We start from the raw sequence: 26,583 nt of genomic DNA on the forward strand, positions 1-26,583 counted from the left end.
GCAGGGAAACACCTTATGTTTAGGACCCATTTGGTAATAATAATAATCTTTTGTAATAAAACAATAAATTGGTCGCACACCCCATTTTCAGGTGAAAATCACTCTTTGGAAACAATATTTTTTTTTGGATAATCTTAAATACACTTTCCATTTCTAAGAGGGCACTCTCTGTTTGTGTCCCAACTTAAAACTAGGGCTGTCCACAAATAACCAAAATCAAAAACCAAACCGAACCGGCCATTTTTTCGGTTTTTAACCGAACCAATTCGGTTTATAGCTCTAAAAACTAAGAACCAATCACTTTAAAGCGGTTTTCAATTTTGTACCTTAGTTAACCGATATAACCGAACCGGATTTATTGATGTATATAAATATTATCCTATTTTTAGTACGATCTATTAAATTGATGTGTAGCTTATTGGACATCTTGTATTCTTTATAAGTGAAAACCCTATTTTCAAAACCAAAAAACCAACGTATTCTCTTTCACACACTTCACTTCAAGTCTTCAACTATGTAGCCACCATTCTCTACTTAGATCAAAACCCAACAACAACAAGGAGGGAGGAGATCTACATTCATCCATTCCGAATTTCCGACATCTCTAACTCTCCATTTCCACTAGCTAATGCTTCTTCTTTTTATTTAACCATGGATTCTTCAATGCCTCAAGTGGATTCAGAAGTACAAGTACTACAAGATGCTAATGCCACTCAAACACTTGAGCCTGGTGCAAATGCGGAAAAGCGAAATAGAGGAGATAGGTCAGAGGTATGGAGTCATTTTAAAAAAGTTGAAGGTAGTATTCCTTTAAAGGCTCTTTGTAACTACTATAAAACACCATTCAAATGTGATTCCTCTTCCAATCGAACCTATAGTATGAAGTCTCACATTGAGAAAGTATGTAAGAAATACCCTAACAAAAAACCAAAATACCCAAAATAGTCAATGTTATCATTCAAAGTAAAAGAAGATGGTGGGCATGACCTTGTGGCCACTACTTCCAGTCAAGAGTCTTGCCTATAAGCCCTTGTCCAAATGGTTATTGTTGATGAGCTTTCGTTTAGATTTGTAGAGAATCAAGGGTTTGTGAACTTTTGTCGAGTCGTTGTTCCACAATTCTGTTAAAAAAAATGGATTTGCACAAATCCATTGAGATATTAATGAGTAATTTGTCTCCCAAGTTACCCCACTTGAAATGAAATGAAATGGGTTTCACTTGAAACAACACGTAAAGAGAGAAAAATATTTTCGAAATGGTGCACTGGTTCGAAACAGTGCATTATGCCGAAAAAGGTGCGACTTTCGAAATATGCACTAGTTTGAAACAATGTTTTATGCTGAAAAGGTGCGACCTTTCGAAACAGTGTTTTATGCCGAAATGGTATGTCATTTTGAAACACGTGACTTTTCAAAGAGGTGCCTAACTTTTTAAAATAGTCACTGTGCTGTTTCGAAAAGGCACTTCTCACCTATAAATAGTTGATGAATTTGGAGAGAAAGACACACTATATCACACATTTCTTATCTTTCTCTTCTCCCCCTGTTCTTAGTCAAATACTATATTGTATTCACTGATTATGTAGAATTGAAATGCTAGCTTTCTATAGAATGAAATTTGTTCTATCTTAGGAGATAGTTTCCCATCAACCTTCAAGTACCGTGAGGGGGAAAATCTGTCTTAAGGACATAGTGTACCTACACTAGGCTCGGATTTAACAAAGAAGTACAAGACACTTACAAGACAAAATGTTTGTACTGTTTGGTGATTGGTAAAGAGTAAGTATATTTAAGTTGTATATTCCTAACAACTTAAGACATAATTTTATTTGGTAAATTAAGTTCATTCGTTGAACTAAAGGTTTGTTCATAATATATTTGTTATATCAATTTGATTTTCTTATTTACTTAACAATAAGTATAATTTTGGAATAAGTTTTCTACAAATTCAATGTCCCACATCGCACGACAATTACTCGGCATCGTTGTATTTAGGGGTGGCAATGGGTCGTGTTGGGTCGGTTTTGTGTCGTGTCATATTCGGGTCACGTATTAGGAGAGCAAACCCAAAACTGACCCAATTACTAATCGTTTCAAGTTTGTCAAACTCAAACCCAACCAACGGATGACTCGCTAAGCCAACGGGTCAATTTTGGATCAATTTCGGATCGGGTTAATAGATAACCCGTAAATTCTTTTTTTTTTTTGGATAAAGAATATTTATTGATCTAAATAATAAAATAACTTGCAAAAGTGCACAGAGTTGTTGAAACATATCTGCTGACGCCTGAACCAAACAAGTAAATCAAGGTAAGGGATTTGAGAAATAAACTAAGTAAACATAAAAAGAAAATATGAATTACAAGAATTACAAGTAAATCAAAGTAAAGGGTTTGAGGAATTTGGGCAGTAGCTTAAGGAGAATTGGGGTTGAATACTTGAATGTGACTTTGACAGCTTCATTGTTCTCTTTTTAGAATTGAGACTAGGGTGAGGGTTCAATGTTGATGTGATCATATTAATATTGAATAAGTCTATAATATTCTATATGCTGGATTGCCAGCTGATCCCACTCAATATAGTTGATCCTTCTCTTTTTAGTATTTTCTTTTAAGTAATTGGGATTATGAGATTTAATAAAATACGAAAACATATATGTTTAAGGACTTAAAACAAGTCATACGGGTCACAGGTTGATGACCCGACCCATTAGACCCGGGAACTAATCGGGTATACTAACTGGTTACCCGGGTTAACATGTGCAACCCTAACCCAACCCATTTATTTGACGGGTTTGGTGGGTCAATGCTTAAATGACCCAAAAACATTTTTTTCCCAATCCAAACCTGCTAATTTCGTGTCGGATTTATGTCGGGTTAGCGGGTCGTGTACAAAACTGCCACCCCTAGTTGTATTGCTTTATATTTTTGAGGAGAAAAGTAAGTTAAAGCATGTCTTGAAAGGCCAAAAAATATGTGTTACTACTGATACATGGACCTTTCTCCAAAATATTAATTACATATGTCTCACTGCTCACTATGTGGATAGCAAGTGGAAATTGAACAAAAAAATCCTTAGCTTTTGTGTAGTGCCGAACCATAAAAGTGAGACCATAGGGAGGATGGTGGAGAAGTGGTTACTAGAGTGGGGTATTGATACATTTTTAACTGTTACATGTGATAATACAAGCTCAAACAACTTAGATATTGATTGGTTGAAGAAAAATACTAGTTATTGAAAAAATACAGTCTTGGAGCATAAATTTTTGACTTCGATTCTCGAAGAACAAAATGTATCGAATGCCTTTGATATCTTGAGTTGGTGGAAGAGTAATGCCACTAAGTTTCCCATCATCTCTCATTGCACGAGATGTATTGGCCATTCCAGTGACTTCAGTTGCACCGAAGTCAGCTTTTAGCACGGGAGGCATAATACTTAATCCATTTCGTAGTTGTTTGTGTCCTAACACAGTTGAAGCCCTCATTTGTACTTAAAATTGGCTTCAGTCTAATGCAAAGCCAATTGATCTACAAGCTTCAATGAAGGAACTAGAGCAATATGAGGAAATTGATTATGGTAATGTATCCTTTAAAAAATTTAGTTGTTCCTACTAAACTATTACACTAAAATAATTTAACTCATTTTTTAGAGTTGTTCGAAGCTGCGATTTCTTCGGACAACAGGTCTGATTGAAGGATTGAGATGTAAGGGCAATAGCCTTGTTGTTTCTTTTGGAATTTTAGTAAGTGAGAAATCTTGAACCTTTTAAAATTATGATGGCTTGTTTACGACTTTACATTCATTTTTTTTTTAATACGATTTTGTTTTCTCTTGTGGTGATGAACAGTTTTGGAGATAATTTTTGACTTGCTTTCGTGAATGTCGAAGATATGCTACACCACGGGCTTGTTTGCCGAAAGCTAGCTTTGATTTATTGTTGTGAATTTGTGAAGAAGTGTACTTTTGTGAATTTGTGGAGATGCAAAAGCTATGGCAGTGAATGTGCTTAATGTAGTTATGTGAATTTGTGGAGATATAGGCATATATAGTAGTAAATGTGCTGACCTTTTGTATATTTTGAAGACATAGGGTTAAGTTGAATGTTATAACTGTTATTTTATCAATGGTTCATTACTTTAAAATGCCTTGAGAACTTTTGTCATATATATATGTGTGTGTGTGTGTGTGTGTGTGTGTGTGTGAACTTTTGTCAGAAGCATCTACAAGTTTCCATTTTCCATCTAAAATAATCAAGAAATGAAGCTCAGCCCCTTGGTTCTAACTCGGTTGAATATAAACTCTCTCCCATCGACCCATATCACATAACCTCCCTATTATTTAAGTCTCGTTAAATAACCTCTATGTTTTCCAAAAAAGAGATAAAATCTTGTTTGTTTTTATTTCCCATTTTATCTTATTTCCTTTTTACCCTTTTGGGATTGAAATTTTCCCGACTGTATGTAAATGTATTTTTACATAGTCATATATATATGTAAAACTATATTTGCATAGTCATTGGAGCTATAAAAACTTAAATTTACATAGTAACTTTTGGGATTGAAAATTTTTCGACACCTGAAAGAATATATATAAATGTATTTTTACATAGTCATATATATGTAAAACTATATTTATATAGTCATTGGAGTTATAAAAACTTATATTTACATAGTAACTTTTGGGATTGAAAATTTCCCGACGACACCAGACAGAATATAAATTTAAATTTTCCTATGAAAAAAAATTTCATATGAAAATTTAAATTTAAATAGGTTAAGAAGAATGTGTAATTTTATATTGTCATATGTAAATACAAATTTACATAGGATAACGTCAGCCCGGTTTGTTCTTCAACCGAAATTATAAGTAAAGATTGATGACGTCTGCCCGGTTTTTACAGGGGTATTTTGGTCTGTTTTGGCTTTGATGTTATGTTTTAAATAATATAGAGGTTTTATGCATTTGTTCGCTTACAGGGGGGGTTTTTGTGCAACCATTTAAGTACCAGGGAGATTAAACCCATTGTTTGCTAAAATAATTGACCGCCAATCTTGGTCTACTGAAGATGGTAAGACCTATTTGTGTTTTGTCAGTAGTCTTCCACCCAAGTGCTTCTTGACATGCCAAAAATGCAATTCAGAATCACCAAATGATTTATGACAGTACCAACACACCCAGAAATTCCATGTTTGGTGATCTTTAGCACGAGATACAGAATTTGAAATAATATCATGTGCCATCTTTATAGAACTGAAATGAGCCTTGAGATCACTAATACCAACTTTAAAAGAACTCCATTGCTCATAGAGATTCAAGGAATTCCAGTAGCCTCTTAGCCTTTCATTCCTCATGTTCATACAATATGTAATAAGTTTTTTATATCATTTCTCACAGATTTAATTCTTTCTTTAGTAGTAACAAAAAAAAATTTTTGAAGAAGAAGCTAGAGGTTAGGCAGACCTCGACCTGTATTAATATAAATCATGTTCTCAAGTACAATTTCCCTTGTGCATCCTCCTTTACAATATCTAATAGTGCATAGTCTATAGGAGGCAGGAAATACAAAATAGAATCCTCATGTTCCTTACTCATCTTAGAGAAGTAGTCGGCGACTCGATTTGCTTCCCTAAACACATGCATGAAATCTACCCATTCAAACTGATGTTTCAAACAATCGATAGCAACCACTATGTTAAGGTAGTACACTACAAGAATACTGAGTATTTGCCACGGCCATTAACCGTGGCTAAATACTTTTTGCCACGGTCAAAAGCCGTTGCACGACCGTAGCCAATGCGCCTATGGCTAACTTTTTGCCACGGCTAATGGCTGTGGCCAAAGCTTGCCTTTTTCCCACGGTTTTGAACTGTCCCAAGAGCCGTGGTAAATAATCCTTTTGCCGCAGTTGATGTCCGTGGCTAATCCTTACATGAACCGTGGGTATTTATTTTGTGCTAACTGAGTGTATTGTTTGGCCACGGTTTAAGGCCGTGGCAAATGTTTTAAGATATTTAAAAAAAAATTGGTCTCACTTTTTTATTACGCTTGCTGTTCATACAACAATCTAAGAAAACCCAATTGAACAATAATTCTCAACAATTAAACATGGGTTTCATACACAATATGTATTGTACATATCATAGAACCCATTAGCAATCAAAACTTGCATAAATAACAAATATAAGAAATTGGAAATATACTATTAAGAATGACTCCCAAAAAATATGAAAACATCACTATAAACGGCACCTAAACTCGTTGGACTATGTTCCTAGCCATATATACACAATGCATCAACTATTTCTGATCAAAATCTACATATTTTGGTTCGCTTCTCTGTACCTCATCATGTATCTTGTCGTAGAGAGTAGGCTTTGAAAATATATCTACAGCCATATAAAAACAAACATGAGAACTTGAACTACATATATTCTCATAGAAAATTGTGTGATATAGCAATTCAAATATAAGGAAAAATCACTAACCATTACGTGTTGTAACCGTTGCCAAAGTCATAATTGTAATTAGTCGTTGACACCAACTTCTTTGCTCAACTTATATTTCAAACGGCCTAGGTGAGTCAATCCAAATGAGATATAATAAAACCCAAAATCATGGAATATGAAAACTGTAAAAGCCACCCTTATTTATAGTTTCGGTTGAGAGAGAGGAAATGAATGTATAGAATTCAATCCAAGTTCTGTTACAATACCATACTAGCAGGTATTGTTCAAAAGTACATACTCTTCATCTTATAGTTCACCTAGGCAGTTACAACATCAACCAAGGTCTGGTATTGCCTTTGGTAAGTTCTCATTTGAATTGGGTAGGTCAAAATATCTAATAGACCTGCTATCATGCATTCACTTGCAATTTACTAGAAAGGTTAGTTCTAGTAGTAAGTTAACTATACTAACATCATTATAACCTAAGAATGAATGAAAAATCCCAAATTCATGCATCATATTATAATGCAAACCAATGTACCTATTTGCTTTCCCGGATTCCTAAGTGTAAATGTGAGCTTTAGGCACACTACAAGAATACAAACAGAAAACAAGCTATAGTTAAGCTCAAAACAAAAAAATGAACTCACTTAAAATGAAATATAGTGGAAAGAAAATTTGGGCCAAGTACACTAACGTCATTCTAAAGCTTCAAACTAATGCTAATAGCAAGCATCAATAAGCTCACAGTTCACACAAGATATTTATGGGAGAAAGACACAAAATAAGGCATAGGATTTCGTAACAAACTTCATAATAATGATATTACCTTTGCATTTATTGAACCACTAATAGACCACAAAAGTTCTTCAACTACCCCTCGCCAAAAAACTTTTTGAGTAACCAAACATTAGCTTAATAATAAACCTTTCACATCCTGCAAATATTATTTTAACTTGTGTGTGTGTTTTTTTTTGGTGTGTGTGTGAGGGGGAAAACATTATAAAGCTAAGGCTCTCAAAGCTACTTTGCTTGAGTGGTATGCGAAGGAAGAATCCTATTGGAAGCAAAAATCCACCAACCATTGGATCAAAGAGGGGGGGAAAATACTAGGTTTTTCCATCTCTCTACCATATATAAGAGGAGAAACAATAGGATTGAAAGCATAAAAGACAATGATGGGAACTGGCAAGTTGGAAGAGAAGATGTGGGCAAGGCTGTTAATGATTACTTTGGTAACATTTTCTCTTCTGACTGCCCTGATACCAATAATAAGATTTTGGATCTTTTTACTCCTGTTATCACTGATAGAGAGAATGAACTTCTCACTGCTATCCCAACTGCTGCTGACATTTGGCAAGTGGTTAGGAAGCTTGGGAAGCTCAAGGCTCCTGGGCCTGATGGGTTCCAAGGAGTCTTTTACCAGGACTGCTGGGATATTATAGGGGATTGTATCACAACCTTTGTGCAAGATTTCTTTGTTTATGGTAAGTTGAATCCTAGTTTCAATGAAACCTACATAGCTCTGATTCCCAAAGTGTCTAACCCTGATCACATGTCCAAATTCAGACCTATTAGTCTATGCAATTTTAGCTATAAGATTATCTCTAAGATTATGGCTAATAGGCTGAAGTGCCATATAAACAAGATTGTGTCCCCATTCCAAGGAGCCTTCATAAAGGGGAGGAATATAGGGGATAACATTGGGTTAGCATGTGAAGCTTTCCATAACATGAAGATTATGAAAACAAAGAAACATGGATGGATGGCTTTAAAAATGGATATGGCAAAGGCCTATGATAGGGTGGAGTGGTCCTTCCTTGATGGCATCTTTAATAAACTTGGGTTTAGTGACACTTGGAGAAATTTGATCCTCCAATGCCTTACTCTTGTATCTTTCAAAGTCTTGCTTAATGGATCCCCTATTGAAAAAATTGACCACGAAGAAGGGTCTTAGGCAAGGGGATCCGTTATCTCCTTATTTGTTTATTTTGGTTTCTGAGGCCTTATCAAGGATGCTTACACAAGCTGAGGATAAGGAAGAGATCCAAGGAATAAAAATCAAGAGGAACTCTCCGCTATCACTCATCTCCCCGTATGCAGATGATTTGATTATTTTCTCTAAAGCTACCCCGAAGATAGCAATCACCTTAAGGCTATCTTGGGGAGTATTAATGGTGCCTCCGGTCGACTTTTATTAACTATGACAAATCAAGCATTTTTTCTTTAGTAGAAATGTCGATTCGAAAGTTAAGTTTAAACGAGAAAAGATTCTGGAAAATGAAGCTGTTTGATCCTAAGGATAAGTATCTTGGGGTTCCAATCATGTTATCCAGAAAGAAATCTGAGAATTTTGACTATCTTGTAGACAAGGTGCATTGCAAGATCAGGGGTTGGAAAGCTAAGGTGCTATCCCAGGCTGGGAGAGCAACCCTGATACAAGCTGTGGCCCAGGCAACCCCTCTGTATGCCATGGCTACCTACCTTCTCCCTGTCTCTACTTGTGACAAGATAGACAAAGCTTGCAGAGATTTTTTCTGGAATGGGTCCTATAACTCTAATAGTGTCCACACCATTGGGTGGGGGCAATTGTGCAAACCTAAACAAGTGGGAGGTTTGGGTTTTCGCAAAACTAGAGATATGAATATAGCCATGCTAGCTAAACTACCTTGGAAGGCTGCTACTGACTTAGAGTCCTTGTGGACTAGAGTCTTCACCAGCATTTATAGTAAAAGTTGGATTGGGGATGTGCTAAAACCTCCCGAACGACATCCTACTACGGAAGGGGTGCATAAGGTGTTTAATCTCATGAGTGGGGGTCTGATATGGAGCATTGGAAATGGGTTAACCACTTCTCTTCTTCATGACCCTTGGCTTTGTAAAGAAAGTAGACCTAGCACACTAAAAGAACTGGGAGTTGATCACCCAGATCTTGAGAGGGCACATGTGGTTGATATGTTCCTTCCCAGTGGCAATGGGTGGGATATAGGAAAACTGAACCAGCTTTTCCCACCTCTTATCAGCAAACAGATCCAAGAGGTGGTGGTGAGGCCTTTGGGGGCCAAAAAAGACAAGATGATATGGTCTGAAGATGGGAAAGGGGCTTTTACTGTGAAGACTGCCTATAAATTCTTTAACCAAAGAAGTTGGGAAGGGCAGTCCTCAAGTTTCAGTCAGAAGACCATATCTAGAATATGGACATCAACTCTCCCAGCTCACATACAACTGTTCCTTTGGAAAGTTTACAAAAGAGCCTTACCCATGGGAGATTTACTTATGGAAAGGAACATGAATGGGGAATTCGCATGTCCTTTTTGTTGGAATACTATGGAAACAGATACACATCTCTTTTTTGGATGTGACTGGGTCAGAAGTTCTTGGTTTGGGTCAGAGCTTGGACTTCATGTGCAGCTGGATAGTGGGAATACTATCAGATCATGGCTGGACAAGTTTCTGATGTGGTGCTCTAGTGCAGAGGAATACATTAACCAAGCAGGAGTCTACAACTGTGTCTTGCTTTACCATATTTGGGAAGTTAGAAATGCAGCAAAGTTTGAGCTTAAGATTCCTAATAGGGCAAGTCTTCTAAGGAGAAGCTCAGTGGTCACACAAAGCTGCTGCAAAGCATTCAGAGAAGATCTTCCTAACCCTCCCCTTAATCCACATCCAATAAATGATCTAACGTCTTTGTTTCCTGTAATTCCTAGAGATAGCATTCTCATAAGATTTGATGCCGCTTTCCACAGGGATACAGGATGTGCTAGTGCGGGGTGTCTGGCTTGGAATGATGTCGGGGATTTGGTTGGAGCTGCTGTTAGGAGTTTTAAAGATAAGGGCCCTGAAGAAGCTGAGATGGTGGCAAGTGAAGTAGCTGCTCTGCTGGCTTGTTTCTTAGGCATTTATAACTATGTGTTTCAAGGGGACTGTAAAGAGGTCATACAGTCTTTTAATGGGGATGGATGTAGATGGAGTTTGCAGGCTTTACATTTTTCTATAACAAAACTGTTAAGTAGTTTAGAGTCTGTAATATTCAGCTGGGTGTGTCGGTCTGTAAATGGTGATGCTCACCAGTTAGCTCAGTGGGCACTCCACCAGCTACCTTTAACAGCTCTGCCAATGTGTATGGTGGAGACAAACTCTGTGCCTTTATGGCTTTAAGGCTTAATATATAATATGGAAAGTTTATCGAAAAAAAAAGAGAAAAAAAAAAAGAACTGGGAAAGACTTCCGCAGATTGAATCGCATCTTGTGAAGACAGAAGCAAAGAAATAAAATATATCAGTCAATTTATTACGTACCAAACAATTAATTAAATAGCAACCATATATTTTATGATGACGATCAAACCTGGCAACCAAATTTTGATAGGGTTCCAATTCCTGTCCTGTCATCTTTCTGAATTCCATTTGAGATGATATCTTGAACCAATTTGAGATACATGTATTTCTCGTGTTTTTCAAAGATCATCTTTGGCAGGGAAGAGGATTTATCAATCTCAAGTTTAACAGAATTTGAACCATTACTAATATCTCCATTGTTAGAAGTAACAGATTCCAGCGCAGACTGTCTCACATGAATATAGGAAAAATATGAAAGCAGAATGTTGTTTTCTACTAATAGGAAAGAAGAGTACCATGGCTGATAGATCGAATGATCAACTGGAGGCATGAATGTGTCACATTCAATGCTAGTCGACAGCATCACATTCAGGAGCATTGAGCGCCTCCCTACAGTCAAGTTCATCAATATCTCTCCCAACAGAAAAGATATTGTCACCACTAATGGAATAAGTAACAACATACTTACTTCAATATCTGGCCACAACCAATTACGAACACCTTTTCTATTGACAGACAATAGGGAGAGGCTGCTAATAACTCCAGAGCAGAAGTCATGCTTCCACATATGACAACATTTTCAGCAGTAGCAATATCAAAACTCCTTTAAGTAAGCAGCACAACATTTAGGCGACCGGGCAAAGGTCTTTTTTCGGGAGGTATACTTTCCCATGTTTTCCTCCCTATTATGACTGCATTCCTTTTCCCAGGATCTGGCGTAACCATTGTAACCTCTTTAAAAAATTTAAGGTCAGATGGTAAGTTCCACGGTAACTTCCCATCCTTACCAATGCCCATAGTCTGAGTTGTAGCCACAACAACTTGATAGGACCTCAAAGGATTTGAACTCCCATTCGAAAGGTTCACAACTATATCAGCACCAGCCATTCTATCAATCGACAAAGAGCAAACTCCTGTACGTGATAGTGTGAAAAACATCCAATAGGTGAATGGTTTTTCTGATGACGGAATTTAATGACAAGAAAAAATAGCTCCGAACAGCAAGCCAACAAGTAATATAGTTCCTAGAGTGTACTATGAGCATGGAAGAAGCTAGAAACAATTATAAAAACATAATGCAACACTTTCACATGTCACGCTGTTTCAGCATCTAGGAATGTCTAACTAATCCACTTAGTTAACTAGAATGTCAATGACCAACAGGTCTCCCTAGAGAGATGAAACACACTGCATAAGCAGATATTGTCACATACATCCATTATTCCACGCATCCATTACTAAGATTAAAGGATAGTTTGGTGTCATGTCAGGCTATTAGCCATCAACTCAAAAGACGAAACCTACAATGTCCCTGATAAGTAAAAATAGACTGATTGACAACGTGAAATTAATCATTGACTCACTAAAACCTTGCTTAAATAGTTAAATAAACTACAATAAAGATCACAAATAATGTGAGTGAAAGAAAGAGTGGGTAAAAAATCAAACCTGAAGAAAGATTTGTTTGGGGACTGAAACCAATTTGATTTCTTTCTACCAATAAAAGTTACGATTGTAAATTATGAAAAATTACAACAGTGAACTGCCGAACTCATATCTGTGATGGCGTGATGGCGTGAGAGAGAGAGATGGGAAGAAAACCAAGAAAGAGGGTTTACCCTAATGCTATTTTGTCGAATATTTCACAGTGATACATTTCATTTCGTGCACCTTTATTTTTCAAGAGATCAACGGATACAAAAACATAGATTTACATCAACGGTTCAAAGAAAAAGAAACATGACCGTGGCCAAAAACTCACCTAAACTCAAAACCACACACGTAATTGGCCACAGCTGCTAAAAGCTTTAGCCACGGCTAAAGACCGTAGATACTCTGCCACAGCCGTAGACCGTGGCTAAAGCTAACTTGTACCTGTGGCCAAAAGTCATTTTTCTTGTAGTGGTACCAAGGCGGCTCCTCTGTACCAGTAATAACTCCTATTGCACCCTTAGAGTTTGAGCATACACTAATTTGTCTCGCTCCTATCTGAAATGCTCCCTTCATTCCAGCCTCAACTGCCAACAACTCCTGGGTGATTACCGATCTTTTAGTCAAACTCCCTGTAAAAGCAAGCTTGACGGCACCAAACTCATCTCTGATAGCACCGCCAAATCTATTAGAATCTTCTGATACATACCCATCAGTGTTGACTATTAATTCACCTGGCTGCGGCTTAGACCATTTGCACCATATTGGGGCGCGTGAAGTGAATTGAACTTGAATACCAATCCTGTCAAGTAGAACCTTGGTAGCCACTGTTTTAGGCACTTCTGTCAACATAGTTTGAAGATATGTCTTCATCTCTTTCTTGATTTTCGCACATACTTGCGCCTCAGAGTGTCTTTTCTGCTGGAATCTCCTCAAATTTCTCTCAATCCAGATGGCATATATAGTGGCGAGAGGTTCTTTGCTATACTAATTTCAAATTCAAGAGAGGCATTTCGACATATCCTTAGGATGCTATACCACTTTCGGTGAGTTGATGCTTTCAACTTAGTGTTAAATCCCAGCCATCTTTTCACCCTCGACCAAACATCTTTTGTATATGGGCAATCAAAGAGGAGGTGTTTGGAATGCTCCCTGGAAGCATTGCAGAAGCAGTATATTGAGTGGTGAATAATATTCTTCTTAACCAGTCGATCCTGGGTGGGTAAGCAATTCATAAATAGTCGCCAACCAAGAAAAGAGTGTTAAAAGAGTGTTTTCGATATAACCAACTTACCCCCAAACCACTCGATACCATTTAACTCTTGGTTTGAGCTGCTTTAGTGCCATGTACACTGATTTGACCGTGAATCTGCCTGTAGCAGTTGGTGTCCAGATGACTTGGTCCTGCTGAAGCATATGGTTGATTTCAGTGCCTTCTATCTTCTTTTTCAGAGCACTATCTGGTAGACTAGAGACAAGGTGGTTCCATCTACCATCAGAAATGAGATTGTTGACCAAGGAAGTGTGAGGGACCAGTAGTAGCTGAACTGCTTCAACCCATTTTATGAGAGGAGTGTCATGGCACCAAGGGTCATGCCATACATATATTTGCTCGCCTCTCACTATCTGGTGCCGAACAAGCTTCTGTGTAGCTTTGCGATTCTTTAAGACATTCCTCGGACCATGAGCGATTCGGGTTGGGATTTCCATTGTCTAGAAGTGTTGCTTCCTAACATGATGTTCAATCGTCCATTTGACCCATAAAAGAGTCCTCAGAGGCTGGCAATCTTGAACACAAGGCCACAGTAGGCAGCCTTATTCCACATGATGGGGTCCACAATTCCCAATCCTCCATGTTCTTTATCCATTCTAATGAGTGAGTGACTAGCATGGTGCATCTTCGGTGTCATGTCTGGTCCTGCCCATAGGAATCGATTACAAATCTTAGCAATATCCCTCAAAAAAAATTTGGGTAAGATAAACGGTCGAGCCCAGTAAACATGAAGAAAGGATAAGACTGATTGAATCAATTGTAGCCTTCTCGCATGAGTGATTGAATCATATAACAAACTTTCCTCAGCTGGATCATTGGCACCAGACATTGTGTGTGCTCTTACACATTCTCGAATCAGTTCGCGACGCGCATTACCATCATTCGCCACCTCCAAGAGCAAAAAACATTGAGACCAAGCAAACTCTATAGACTTGGGAGACATTTCAACAGCCTTTCTTATTGCACTTCGGATAGCATTATTCGATCATATACCTCTCTTTGAAACCAACATCCATAGTATTAGAAGTCGCAATAGCTTCTTCAACTTCTGCTTGTATTATGTAAAGATAAACATTCTCCTCACCGCCTTCTTGTTCACGTAAGTCTTTCATGATTTTCATAATTTTTTTGTGGCTACCTTCTTTTGCAAACTTAAGTGCACTCATTATCTTTATAGCCTTCCTTTCATTTGGTGTTGGTTCTGATGATGTAGGACTAAATTTATATATAAAAAAAACAGCCTACAAGATGAGGATTGGAGAAAGGCTTCAAACATTTATTGTTGAATCAAATGGTTGATGTGAGAGTTTGGGCTAGTAGTCATGAAATCAATGGACGACAAACCTTTGGAAATATTGATGCGGTGTTGCAAAATAAAACTCTACTTTTACTCAGTTTTTTTGGTCTCATATCATCTATGATCGAGCAAGCCAAGTTTCTTAGAATGAAGTTATAGATAGTTTGGGCCAATAGATATCTTAGCAGTAAGCATGGGCCTCATCGGTAGGGCCTGTTCCTAAGTTGTTGGAATGGGCCTCTATTAAATGAGCCCGTGGTGATGTGAAAATTGTTGTTAGTTGGGCTTTAAGTCAATAGATTCGGTTTTAAAACTGAACCGAACCGATTTTCTGATTTGGTTAGAACTTCGTTTTTTTAGTCATGATGCGGTTATGGTTTGAAAAGTTAGAAACCGACCCTTGTGATTCGGTCCATATATTTGGACTAAACTGACTCGAACCAAACCGTGGACATCCCTACTTAAAACCCAAAACCCATGTTTTCTGAGAGGGTACTCCTCATAAAAAATAGTGGTAACCTCCTATTGCCCTTAACTAACTAATTTACACTATGCAACTCTATACACTATCAAAATACACTCTCCGTCTCTAATTATCTATATCCAACTCAATTTTCCTCCACTTCTCAACTCTCAATACCTCTACATTTTAACTCTTAAATGGAGTATGTATCATTACCCAACTCTTAAATGAGCGATTTATCGCAATACAACTACCCATATCTCAATGTCGAATAAATTGAAGATTATATGATGTTAGAATAACCAATTTAACATGAAAAAGAATAAATTGGAGATTAATATAATTGAAACTAAATGGATTACGATAGTTTGAATCATATATTTCAAAATAAATTTTGTGTAATCTTGATGTATATGCAATTTGAGGAACGATAGCACATTACCATAAAATATCATAAACCACAGTAACGGGTTGCTGAAATATAACTGTAAATTATAGCGTTGGGTTACCATTTACCAAGTAAATATATAACAAATAGACACCGGAAAATCTTAAAACATTTGGTATATCTTGTGTTGTGTTGTCAAATTACAATATTTAAATGTTTCATCATTTATTTGATAATAATTTGATTAATATACTTAGCATATTTTAATTTATTTGTAGTTGTTTTAGGTGATAACTTAGTTCCAACAAATAGAAAACATTTAGGTTATAATTTTTTATTTTTGAATTGGTAGCAATTGTACATGTCTCTAGGGTTTAGGGTTTCAATAAATACAGTTCTAACTAGACTTTGAATCTAACATCTAAATTTTTACCAACAAATTAAAATTGGATTATATGATACAATTTAAATTCGTTATTCAATCTTATTTAAACCCGTTAAAATTGGATTATACTTTAACGTACATCTTATTGTTTTTTCAGGTCACAAGTTTATTTTGGATGAAATATCTCAAAAGATGAACTCTAGAGCCAAAATGAGCTTATTTAACATATTTTATGGGAGCACAAGCTTATTGGAAAAGAAGCCAAAAAGTCAACGGTCAAAGTCAAAGTCAATATTCAAGACTCAAGGACTCAAGCCTAAATCTCACGACTAGAGGACTTATTTTAAAAGACTAAAGGACTTGGTCTTAACTAGGGGTGGGAATTTGGCTCTAACGACCTTAACCCGGCCCTGACCGACCCGACCCTAATCCCTATAAAGCCCTCACAGAGTTTAGGAAAGGGCTGGCCCGGCCCTAATGCCTTCTAGGGCAGGGCTAGGGCTAAGGTTCTAAAACATAGGCCCGACCTTAATTCAGCCCTCATTAGCCCAACCCTAACCAAGCCCTAGTTATAGTTTCACACTTTCACTATAAATACATATACCTTGTCAAACTCTTTGTTAAATATTTTCAATTAAAATAACATTGTCCTTTGTAATTTATCATTTATACCCAAGGGTACTTCCAATAACTTGTCTTATATAACAAAAATTTGTCAACTTAGCAACCATGAAGAACAATGAGCACTAGCCTAATAAAAAATAAGACTTTATTCCTTTGATAATCAAATCAAAGTTTAGAACTTATTATTCTCAATTTCTTTTCCCACTTACTTCTTATAAATTATATTTTTATACACGTCCAAGTCAAGTCTAGAACTAAACGTTTCCTTCCACACCATTAAAGCGAAATACAAAGCAGAGACATTTGTAACACGGAAACCAAAAAACAACCTTTGCCAGAAAAATGACATTTGTAATCTCAAACTTTTCTCCATCACTTGTTCAAAAGCCAACCGTTTCATTTCCACATACAAAGCTTGAATCACTTTTAAATTAGAAGAAATGTAATATTATATTCGTTTGAATCTATTATGGAAACAGTTTATGATATTGGAAACAGTTTAACAACTTCCCTGACCCTTAACCAAAGCTATTATGTTTCTTCTTTATACCTATAACTTCTTCCTTTAAAATGATAATATAATTATTTGTCTATGTACTTGTCAATGTTAAATGTAATTTTAGTGAGGTTTGAGTACAAGAAAGAACAAATTCCGAACTCTCGATGTACTTCAGTTCATTAGATTGTGGATGTGCATTTTAAATTGTTGGACTTATCCAGTATTATTATTAGATTGGTGGGATTTTGAGTTTGTAGATCTTTGTACATTTTTGTAATATAAATGAGTTTTAAAACTGATGTAGTAAAGAGAATAAAATATATAGGCCCCGCCCTAAAGCCTTTAGACTTGTGACCCATCCCGACCCTATACTGATTTTAGGGTCGGGCCGACCCGACCTTAATATTTGAAGGGCTTTAAACGTTTAGGACCGGGCTAGCCCGACCCGGCCCATTGCCCACCCCTAGTCTTAACTCATTCCAAAAATTCAAGTACGGTTATTGAATTGGGTTTAGCTTGAAAAACCTAAATCTCTTGCTCTTATCTAAACTTGGCCAAGAATAAAGCAAAAGAAGACAAAAATGAGTTGTCACAAGAGTAGTGGAGGGTAATCATGTAAAATTCTCTACATAAAGGAAAAAGATTGAGAGAGAAAGATGGTCTAGGAGTAGGTTAGAATGAAGTTTTTATTTTATTTCTTGTGTTTCTACCATTGTTATTTCCTTTCAAGCTTTGTGCTTTCTTTAATAAAAGTTTTTGTTCTTATTTATTTTATTTGTTGTTGTTTTACACAGGTTCTTCATTCAATCTTTACCAATGAAGCTTGAGTAGTCTCTCCACTATGAGGAAGAGATGTGAAATCAAGTGGAGGTGAAAAGGTGATTGAGTGAAGCTGACTTGTGGACTTGTGGTTACTATTGAGTTTCATCTTATTCTCTTGCATGTTAGAATGGCTAGAGATAGAGCTAACTAGAGAGTAAGAGAAAAGAGATAGAAGGTCTAGAGATAGGGCTAGTTCTCTTCACACACTAGATTTGCCTACTTGCAAAACAAGATATGAAAGATCTAGGGATAGAAAACCATGGGATGGTTAGTAACTTTAGTCATCTTAATTTATTCACAAATCTTTTTCCTCCCACTTGGTGGATCACTCCTCGTAGTGATTTCTCCAAGTAGTATTCTATTTTTCTCTTATTGTCTGGTAGTTAGGAAACCAAATCAAAAAGAAAACCCACCCCTTTTAATCATCAAATCATTCTTACGCACCAAAGTTACACACTAAAGTTAGGAGACTTATTCATTGGTGAACCTCAAACACACTAGACTCAACTCGTCAATAGTATTTGGTCTCATTTGTATTTTTTTTTATTAATTTATGAGTGAGCGAGCACTGTGCTGGGTTTGGACATCACTATACATATATATGAGAAAAATGTATGAGTTCTTATTGAAAATGAAGAGAATAACAAGATGGGAGACGTTTTGTATATTCGAAATGTAAATAATAAAATATATTTCCCTGTTCACTTAAACACTTTCTTTTTTAGGATAAATGCCACTTTTTAGGGTGGTTAAAAGATTGAATTAGTTTGAAGTAAAAATACTCCTTAATCTGTTTGTTTTGGTTTCCTATGGTTTTTTAAAGCTAGTTCTTGCATTATCCATATACTTACTAATTTTAAGACTGATGGGTTGGTTTGATTGTTTATGGTGCTTTATTAAAGAAATAAGAATTAAATAATATGTTATATTCATAATAGTAAATTGATGTAAGTATGTTGTTAGAAATAATTGTACTTTATTATAAGTGTTAAATCGATAATAGTACGTGTTATAAATCTCTCTCATTTCTTAACACAAAGTTGTCCATCCTGATCATTTGATTCAACTATTCTCAAAGTCTCCATTGTAATATTTCAAGAGCTTATCAATTTAATCACCATAAATTCAATGTGGACACAACAATTGCCAAACCATATAAATACTTGTATCAACTTACATTTGACATATATTTCTATGCCACTTCTATTGTATGTCAAATAAATACTCACATTTGTTGTACTCATTCGTGCATTTATAACCACTAAGTAACTAACTAGTGACTCTCTGGTATTTCATAATTGAACAGCAAACTGAATTAGTGAATCAATCCTGGCTTTTAACTAGGACTGGTCATTAGGCTCGATGCTAATGAGCAACTCGGTGCTCGGCTAGAGCTCGCTTATTTAAACATATGAGTAAAATATGAACACATTTTAAAGCTCGAGCTCGTGAGCTACTCAAAACTATTTGTATTTTACATAATTTTGTTAAAACATAGGATAATTATTATAATAGTGTGTTGAGTTATAATAATTTATCACATATTGATTGTAACAATAATGTGTTTAGCTTATAATATTTGTTAGATAAAGATTCATTGCTATTTTAGTGAATTGTATTGTAATCACACTTTCATATTGTGAGATTGTCTTTGAATGTTATTTTGGTATTTAATATGTATGATATATCTATTTTTGCTCAATTGTATCTAGATTATGTTTGAAGGGGTTGGTTAAACGAACTCCAACAATCGTGACTCCAATCTAACGCCACATTGAGGCCGTCAGATTATGCGAGATCCAACGAACCGGATCTATTTGATCTATTCATTCAATTATAAAGGGGCGTTTCTGGTATTAAGAATTTTTTTTAAACAAATAAAACAAAAACCTGTAAATCTGTAGAGAAACTCATAATCGTAATCTAATAAAGCTTCAACAGGCAAATTCGTCTAACTCATACTATGGATTGATTGGTACGGATTGTTGATCTTTTTTCTTTTCTTTTTTGGAATTTGTATTCAGGTTATAAGTTGCCAACTAAAATGTGGTATTTAATCCTCTCATTTTCTCAAGTTAACGAAAATGGGATCTTTAGCTCAAATGATAAAACACTTGAGATTTCAATTCATCTCAAGAGGTGGTGGTTTCACCCAAGATCCATATCTCATCAACAAGTTAGATATACTTTTTATTTTCTATCTAGATTGAGCGCGATAGGGAGAGAGAGAAAGAGAGGGACCGTGTGCTGGAGAAGAAGAAGTTGGAAAAGAGATAGAATTTGTTTGGTCCAGAGAGAAAAATGTGAGAGTTGGGAAGAAAATGAAGTGGGAGTCGTGGGTTTTTTTTTCTTTAACTTGCTAATAAGGGACGAAAACACCCCTATTCATATTAGACAAATAAATTGAACAGATCTTGTACGGTAGATTATTTAAGATCTAACGGTCAATAGGCGGCGTTAGATTGGAGTCACGATTGTTGGAGTTCGTTTAACCAACCCCATGTTTGAATTCAAACTTATATATATAAAACAAGTTGAATCAATATTGGAAACTTGTGATAGAGTTCGAACATATAGTTTTGAACCATCAAGATCTAGACTCGAGAGCTACTCGGATACTTGATGAGCCAACTCGAGCTTGATTCGAAAGAATTTGAGCTCCACTCGGGACACATGAGCTCGACTTAACTCGTTTGATGACCAGTCCTACTTTTAACGCTTTAAAAAACCTATAACTCAATGTCTATGAATTTACATGATGCAGATACATGTATCGTGCTCAATGTTTGAAGAGCACACTTAGCTTTATTGGTCAATGGCCCGAGCCAGGGGCGAAGCCCACTTGAATCCAAACCAATAAGATAGGGACTTAGAATTTAAATGTTGTCCAATAAGACTATTATTGGTAGATTACGGACATACCATTCAACCCAAAACTAAGATTATTTTTTTAGTTTTTCAATTTAGTACTATTAAATTTATAACTACTAGTATATATAAAATGTTAAGAGGCTTGATGGATTAGTGTTGTAGTGCCACATATAAAGTTTGGGTTTGTCTTACTACACTCTATTTCAGTATTTTTGAGAGAAATAATAAAAAAATATACTACTTCCATGTAATCTTATTGGACCTAGGCTAGGCCCGAATTCGATCATGTCCAACGAGATCTAGACATTGACCTTCATCCCACCGTCCATTCCACATTAAATCAGATCAACCGCTAAAGACCACGATCCGCGTCACTCCTTATAAACCAATAGAAACTCTCCACTCACGTGATATAAAAGTGATAAACCAACCTTGCTCTCATTGACCTTTAATCCAACCATTAATTTCCATACCACCAAATCAACGGCCAACGATTACAATCCGCACCACTCTTTCTCAACCAATAGAATCTCCCCAGTCTCTCTATATAAACCAAACACAACAACACCAGCATCCCACAAAACCTTGTTTCCAATTCAATAAAAAAAAAAAATGGCTGGAAGAGGAAAGGCAATAGGTTCAGGGGCAGCAAAGAAAGCGACATCAAGAAGTAGCAAGGCTGGTCTTCAATTCCCAGTTGGAAGAATCGCTCGTTTTCTCAAGGCTGGTAAATACGCTGAACGTGTTGGTGCTGGTGCTCCTGTTTATCTCGCTGCCGTTCTTGAATATCTCGCTGCTGAGGTAACCAATTACTCACAATGTTTAATTTCTCAAAAATATTGTTTGGTTTTATGAATCTGGGTTTGTGTGTTTTTATTTATTTCAGGTGTTGGAGTTGGCTGGAAATGCGGCTAGAGATAATAAGAAGACTAGAGTGGTGCCAAGGCATATTCAGTTGGCAGTGAGGAATGATGAAGAGTTGAGTAAATTGCTTGGGGCTGTTACTATTGCTAATGGTGGGGTCATGCCTAATATTCATAATCTCTTGTTGCCTAAGAAGGCTGGTACTAAATCTGCTGCTGCTTCTGCTGATGACGAGTGAATGGGGAACGTTAGATGTAGAAATTACTAGTGGATTAGGAATATGTTTTAGTAATAGTTGTTTATTAGTGTAATTGAAAAAAAATTTATTATGTTAATGAGAAAAGCTGTTCTTTGTTTATCTACAAATTACAATTGCAATTCTATTTTGTTTAGTTTGAATCAGTATGGCTAAATAAATTACTGTAAATTTTACTGGTCTGTGATTCTGAGTTTATGACCAATGTTGAAGATGTAAATGGGGTGCAACTTTTACAAGAAACTTCCATTTCTAATGAAAATTTCAAAATTCAAAATCAACTGAAAATTTGAAAAGAAAGAAGTAAAATTGGCAACATAAAACAGTCTGAGTTTGCAAAGTAGCCTTTTGCCTCGTAAACAGGGGCAAACCTATTTGAGAGCTTATCGTGTGTGATTATCATTTCATCAGATTAGATGCAGTGATTGGGGTAATTTCTTTTCTGTCATTACTTGATTGAATTTGACTCGCGTTTTTCACACTATTAACCTGGCTTACCAGCAAACTTCAAGTAACTATATAAATTATAAAGCAATCTAAGAATATTAAATTGAATCAATTGTTTATTATTAGCATGAATCAAGAGTTTGCACATAATGCAACACTGATTCCTTTATTCTCGTACAATGACCAGAACACCATTTCCTCTTAAGTCTGAATGTCGGGCTATTCACTGCTCCCAGATTTTTCCTGCTGCAAGCAATTTCAAATGATAGAGATTATTGGTCATACCCAAGTAAATATATATTGCTCATCACCAAGTCTTGAAAGAAAATGAATACACACCTCTGGGACATTAATAGCATTCGCCATACATGGAATCTTTTGGATGAGATTTTCACGATGGATTTGCCTGTCAAATATGCAAAACTTCTAATGTTTCAGCCAAAAGCTATAAGTTAATTTTCACGAATTTATATGGTTAATGCATACAACCACACACAAAACCACAAATCAAACCTTAGTTCTTCCTCGAGTTTTTCCTTGTGTTCTTCAAGTTCTTTTTTCTTGAGCATGATTTTTTCATCCTGATAGAAACATAAACATTTAAAACTATTACGTAGCTACAAAATATCAAGATGATAATTGCAGAGATTAATATAAGATGATGAAATAGTATTTTGACTCTGAGTATCAGTAGCCAAGTGACTACCAGCTGCAAATACACTAAGGGGACCCAAGTCATTTCCACTTTGTATGTGTTGAATAGATTGTAGAGATGTCAGACTGAATCAGGGGTGATCCAAGTCTACTTCAGTGTCTAGGACACAGACCCATCTCCTAAATAATTTGACTTCACTAAACCAAAGCCAATTTAAGAGACGATTTGGAACTACCTATTCTAAAGAGAAGCACCAAGCAATCTCTAAAAGACGAGCATTTTACAATTACCCTGAAAACAAGATTCAGGGTAGCGTCATAGCATTTCCAATTTAATTTAGTCAACTAAAAGATTAATTCAATTATTAGATTCTCATTGAATATTGTTATTCTATCCAAATTTAGAGTTAAACATTGTCAAGACTCAATATCTTCTTCGTAAATATGAAATCTTTAAACAAATCTATGCTTCTTAAAACAAATCTACATTACTGGCACACGCAAAAAATGGATATAAGGGTATAAGGGCTACCTGCTCACTTTCCCATTGCCTGCAAATGCAAAGAAGATACATTTGCATAAGAACTTGTTAGATAAATCTATAAACAAAGTAGAGTCAAAATAAAAACTTGAAAATTGGGGGAATCAATTAATAACACCATTACCTTCGATCCTCCTCAGGTATGCCAAACTGACGGAGTATGTCCTTGTCAATCCTAAAAAATCAAAAGAAACCAAAAAAACCATAAAACTAATGTAAGAGATATATTGTGTAATGATATCTATCAGATCTATCCCGTAATAGTAAGTGTGAAGTGTTTTATGTTACCATAATAGCATATAACATTTTTTGTCATTTCCAATTGCACATATCTGGAGACCACAATCCACTAAAATTAAGATTCAAAAGCTTATTTATCAGGCTATACTTTTTTCTTAAAAGTCACCATAAGATTATCTTAAAACTATCCTTGATCTAAACATTGACATAGCATGTCCTATCATGGGTAGGAAGCTCAACAGCATTTACATATTTAAATATATTTTTCATCGTTACCTTCCAATGGTAGCAAACCTGGTCAAGCTACCAGTTGGAAAAAACATTATAAGACCAACATCAGTGCCATACAGAGCTGATACTTCAGCAGCATCTTTGATAAACTCCTTTCTAAGTTTGGAGTAGTGTTTCAGACAGGGCAAATCGACGCTTCATCTCTTTCGGGCAACCTTAACCTTGAAGCAAACCTTGAATATTATTTGGTGAAAAAAATAGGTGAGCGAGGTATTACTTATAAGGAGAAAAGTTATAAAGGCATTCAATGAGAAGCTTATCTCTAAGGTTTTCTTCTGGAAAGAATAGTTTTTCAATATTCCACAAAATTAAATTAGTATAATAAATCACATCTTTCGCAATTGGCATACTAATAAAAGATACATTGAGCCTTCTTAGTTGGCATGGTGTGTGTGTGACACTGAAGGCCAAGAATTATGATTTATTCAGCAAAACTATGCAATAATATCTCTCCTTCAAACTTTATTAACAGTTAACTCCGAATAGTATATATATATATATATATATATATATAAAACGACCCTAAAGTCCCTTTTCCTGCTGATTTGATTCCCAAGACTTTGGGTCCAACCTCCCAACGATTGACAAGTAGGCCACTGGATAGGCGGATACCTCATTATCAATACCACATATCTCAGTCAAAAGCTTGTGAATTTTGGTCTATACCTGGCACCTCCATTCACAGTCCTCCACTTTTTGTCTTTGTTGAAGATAATTAGGCTTAAAGAGGAATCATACCTCATATTAGGTGCTGTCGAAATCCCATAAAGCAAGTTATATTACTTTTAATTAGTGAGTCTTACGTCCTAAACAAGAAAAACCAATACAAGGGTGATGGAGGACAATAAGGATGGTATCTATAGAATTAGGAAGGCTATCTAATTAGTAGTTTCGTATTTGAGTTTAATTAGAATCAGTATTTTTCTTTCTTGGTTATCAAGTATGGCTTATCTATATAAAAAGGCCAATGTAGTTTGTTTAGATTCAATCAATAAACCAATTATCAATTATCAAATCTCCAAAATCCTATTATACTTTTCTCCCTAACTTCTACAATTCTTTTTCTTGATTCCATTCTCTCCTTTGAGGATCTCCGCATCCTTTCATCTCTTTCTAGACCCTTGTTCCCCATCAATTGGTATAAGAGCCTCAATTTCTAGATTCTTATTTAGAAATCAATCCACCATCCACCATTAATAAAATAAAAGCGCTTCCGCACAACAACACCAATACAAACAAGAAAAAACGTCATCTTCAAAAATTCACCTAGAACAATATACTTAGAGTTAGTCGTCAGTAGGTGCCATATACCATTGGAACACAATCAAAGTTCTTCTATCAAGGATTTCCGTATCCTTTCTTCCAAGTCTAAACCCTTGTTCCCCATCAAAGGGGCTGTTGGGAATAAGTTAAAACTATTCCTAGCATAAAGGAGATCGATAAATTACAGATAGGTAGTTCAGATATTACACCTCTGAAACAAACTAGATTTTAATAACTAGGTAAAATCCCACCTGTTTCTGCAGGACAAACAAAATCTACTAAGAGATGAAGAAATAGAAATTGTATAACGACACACAAAAGCTATTTTAATTTTCAGTAAGAGGCTTACTAACTAAAGACCAACTACACATAGTTTCCACACATCCAAAATAAACACCTACTACACCTAACCAGCATGGAAGCAACACTCAGAGTAATTTAAAACGGCAAAAACAATTCAAAAGTTCTCCGTGTGAGACTGAGCATATTTTGAATAAGAACAAATGGATGAGGAATGTCGTCCTTCTAATCAGAGGTAACTGCAAGATGAATAATGGAGATTGGGCTACATGGAAAAATTTAAACACTAGATCACCTGATCAAGATGGGCTTGAATGTTCTTTCCAATTGTTTCCTTTGCAGCTCTCTCCGCTGAAGCAGCAGTCCACCTATTTCTACAGTGTCCTTGATCCAAGCAAGTCTGGCTTCAGATCCTTAATGGAGTTTTGGATATCTCAAACATGTTAGCTATTTCAACATCTCTCCAGCACTTTCTCCCGCAATGGCTGAAAGCTTGCGGTGGTTCTGTTGGGAAGAAACTTTTGAGAATCATTTCTTCTGCAGTGGTGTGGTAATATGGTCCAAACGTAGTGATATAATATTTAGAGGCAAGGTCTTCAAGTGTGATCAAATTATTGTGGATATTGATAGGAGGTCATAGACAATAGGGATTACAAAATCGAAGTTTCAGAATATCAGACTTAACTGGTTCTCTAAATCCAGGATATAGTTTGGCTGAGAATATCAGGGGATCATCCCATGGTTGCAGCTGTGAGACCCTTGGTGATATTCTAAATAAATGTTTTGTACTGCATTCATATTTCTTTCTTCCTGTGCAGCATTGTAGCCTAAGGTCAAGTAACTTCATCACGTTAAGCACTAAATGCCATTTTCAGCCAACCTTGTCACCAT

At 36.0% G+C, this 26,583-nt stretch overlaps 2 protein-coding genes, 1 long non-coding RNA gene and 1 pseudogene across 4 annotated transcripts; 1 reads left to right on the forward strand and 3 right to left on the reverse strand.

Moving 5' to 3' along the window:
- Positions 1-6,081: 6,081 nt before the first annotated feature.
- On the reverse strand, positions 6,082-6,605 carry LOC147477482 (uncharacterized). Its single transcript, XR_015208234.1, has 2 exons — positions 6,486-6,605; positions 6,082-6,386 (listed from the first exon to the last, which is right to left on the reverse strand). It is a non-coding gene; the product is annotated as an uncharacterized LOC147477482 (long non-coding RNA).
- Positions 6,606-10,668: 4,063 nt separating this feature from the next.
- Positions 10,669-11,693, reverse strand: LOC147477483 (bifunctional dihydrofolate reductase-thymidylate synthase-like; annotated as a pseudogene). Its single transcript, XR_015208235.1, has 2 exons — positions 11,253-11,693; positions 10,669-11,173 (listed from the first exon to the last, which is right to left on the reverse strand). The product of XR_015208235.1 is annotated as a bifunctional dihydrofolate reductase-thymidylate synthase-like (transcript).
- A 9,557-nt stretch (positions 11,694-21,250) lies between these two features.
- Positions 21,251-22,066, forward strand: LOC147477484 (putative histone H2A.3). Its single transcript, XM_086582092.1, has 2 exons — positions 21,251-21,637; positions 21,723-22,066. The coding sequence occupies exons 1-2, from the start codon at positions 21,449-21,451 to the stop codon at positions 21,936-21,938; spliced, it is 405 nt and encodes a 134-aa protein (XP_086438218.1). The 5' UTR covers positions 21,251-21,448; the 3' UTR covers positions 21,939-22,066.
- On the reverse strand, positions 22,023-26,583 carry LOC147477485 (uncharacterized). The gene is made up of 7 exons (XM_086586024.1): positions 26,559-26,583; positions 25,988-26,105; positions 23,723-23,773; positions 23,590-23,608; positions 22,917-22,984; positions 22,743-22,809; positions 22,023-22,649 (listed from the first exon to the last, which is right to left on the reverse strand). The coding sequence occupies exons 1-7, from the start codon at positions 26,581-26,583 to the stop codon at positions 22,623-22,625; spliced, it is 375 nt and encodes a 124-aa protein (XP_086442150.1). The 3' UTR covers positions 22,023-22,622.

This window comes from Coptis chinensis, chromosome 9 (assembly GCF_015680905.1).
Source record: "Coptis chinensis isolate HL-2020 chromosome 9, ASM1568090v1, whole genome shotgun sequence".
Lineage (NCBI taxonomy): Eukaryota > Viridiplantae > Streptophyta > Magnoliopsida > Ranunculales > Ranunculaceae > Coptis > Coptis chinensis.

What these genes read in the sequence shown, in the direction of transcription:
- LOC147477484 (XM_086582092.1), top strand. Translation starts at nt 21,449, where the DNA reads ATGGCTGGAAGAGGAAAGGCAATAGGTTCAGGGGCAGCAAAGAAAGCG. An exon ending in TTGAATATCTCGCTGCTGAG is followed by an intron (nt 21,638 to 21,722) that starts GTAACCAATTAC and finishes TATTTATTTCAG; the next exon opens with GTGTTGGAGTTGGCTGGAAA.
- LOC147477485 (XM_086586024.1), bottom strand. Translation starts at nt 26,583, where the DNA reads ATGGTGACAAGGTTGGCTGAAAATG. An exon ending in GACAAGGTTGGCTGAAAATG is followed by an intron (nt 26,106 to 26,558) that starts GCATTTAGTGCT and finishes AACTCCATTAAG; the next exon opens with GATCTGAAGCCAGACTTGCT. An exon ending in AAACTCGAGGAAGAACTAAG is followed by an intron (nt 22,810 to 22,916) that starts GTTTGATTTGTG and finishes CATATTTGACAG; the next exon opens with GCAAATCCATCGTGAAAATC.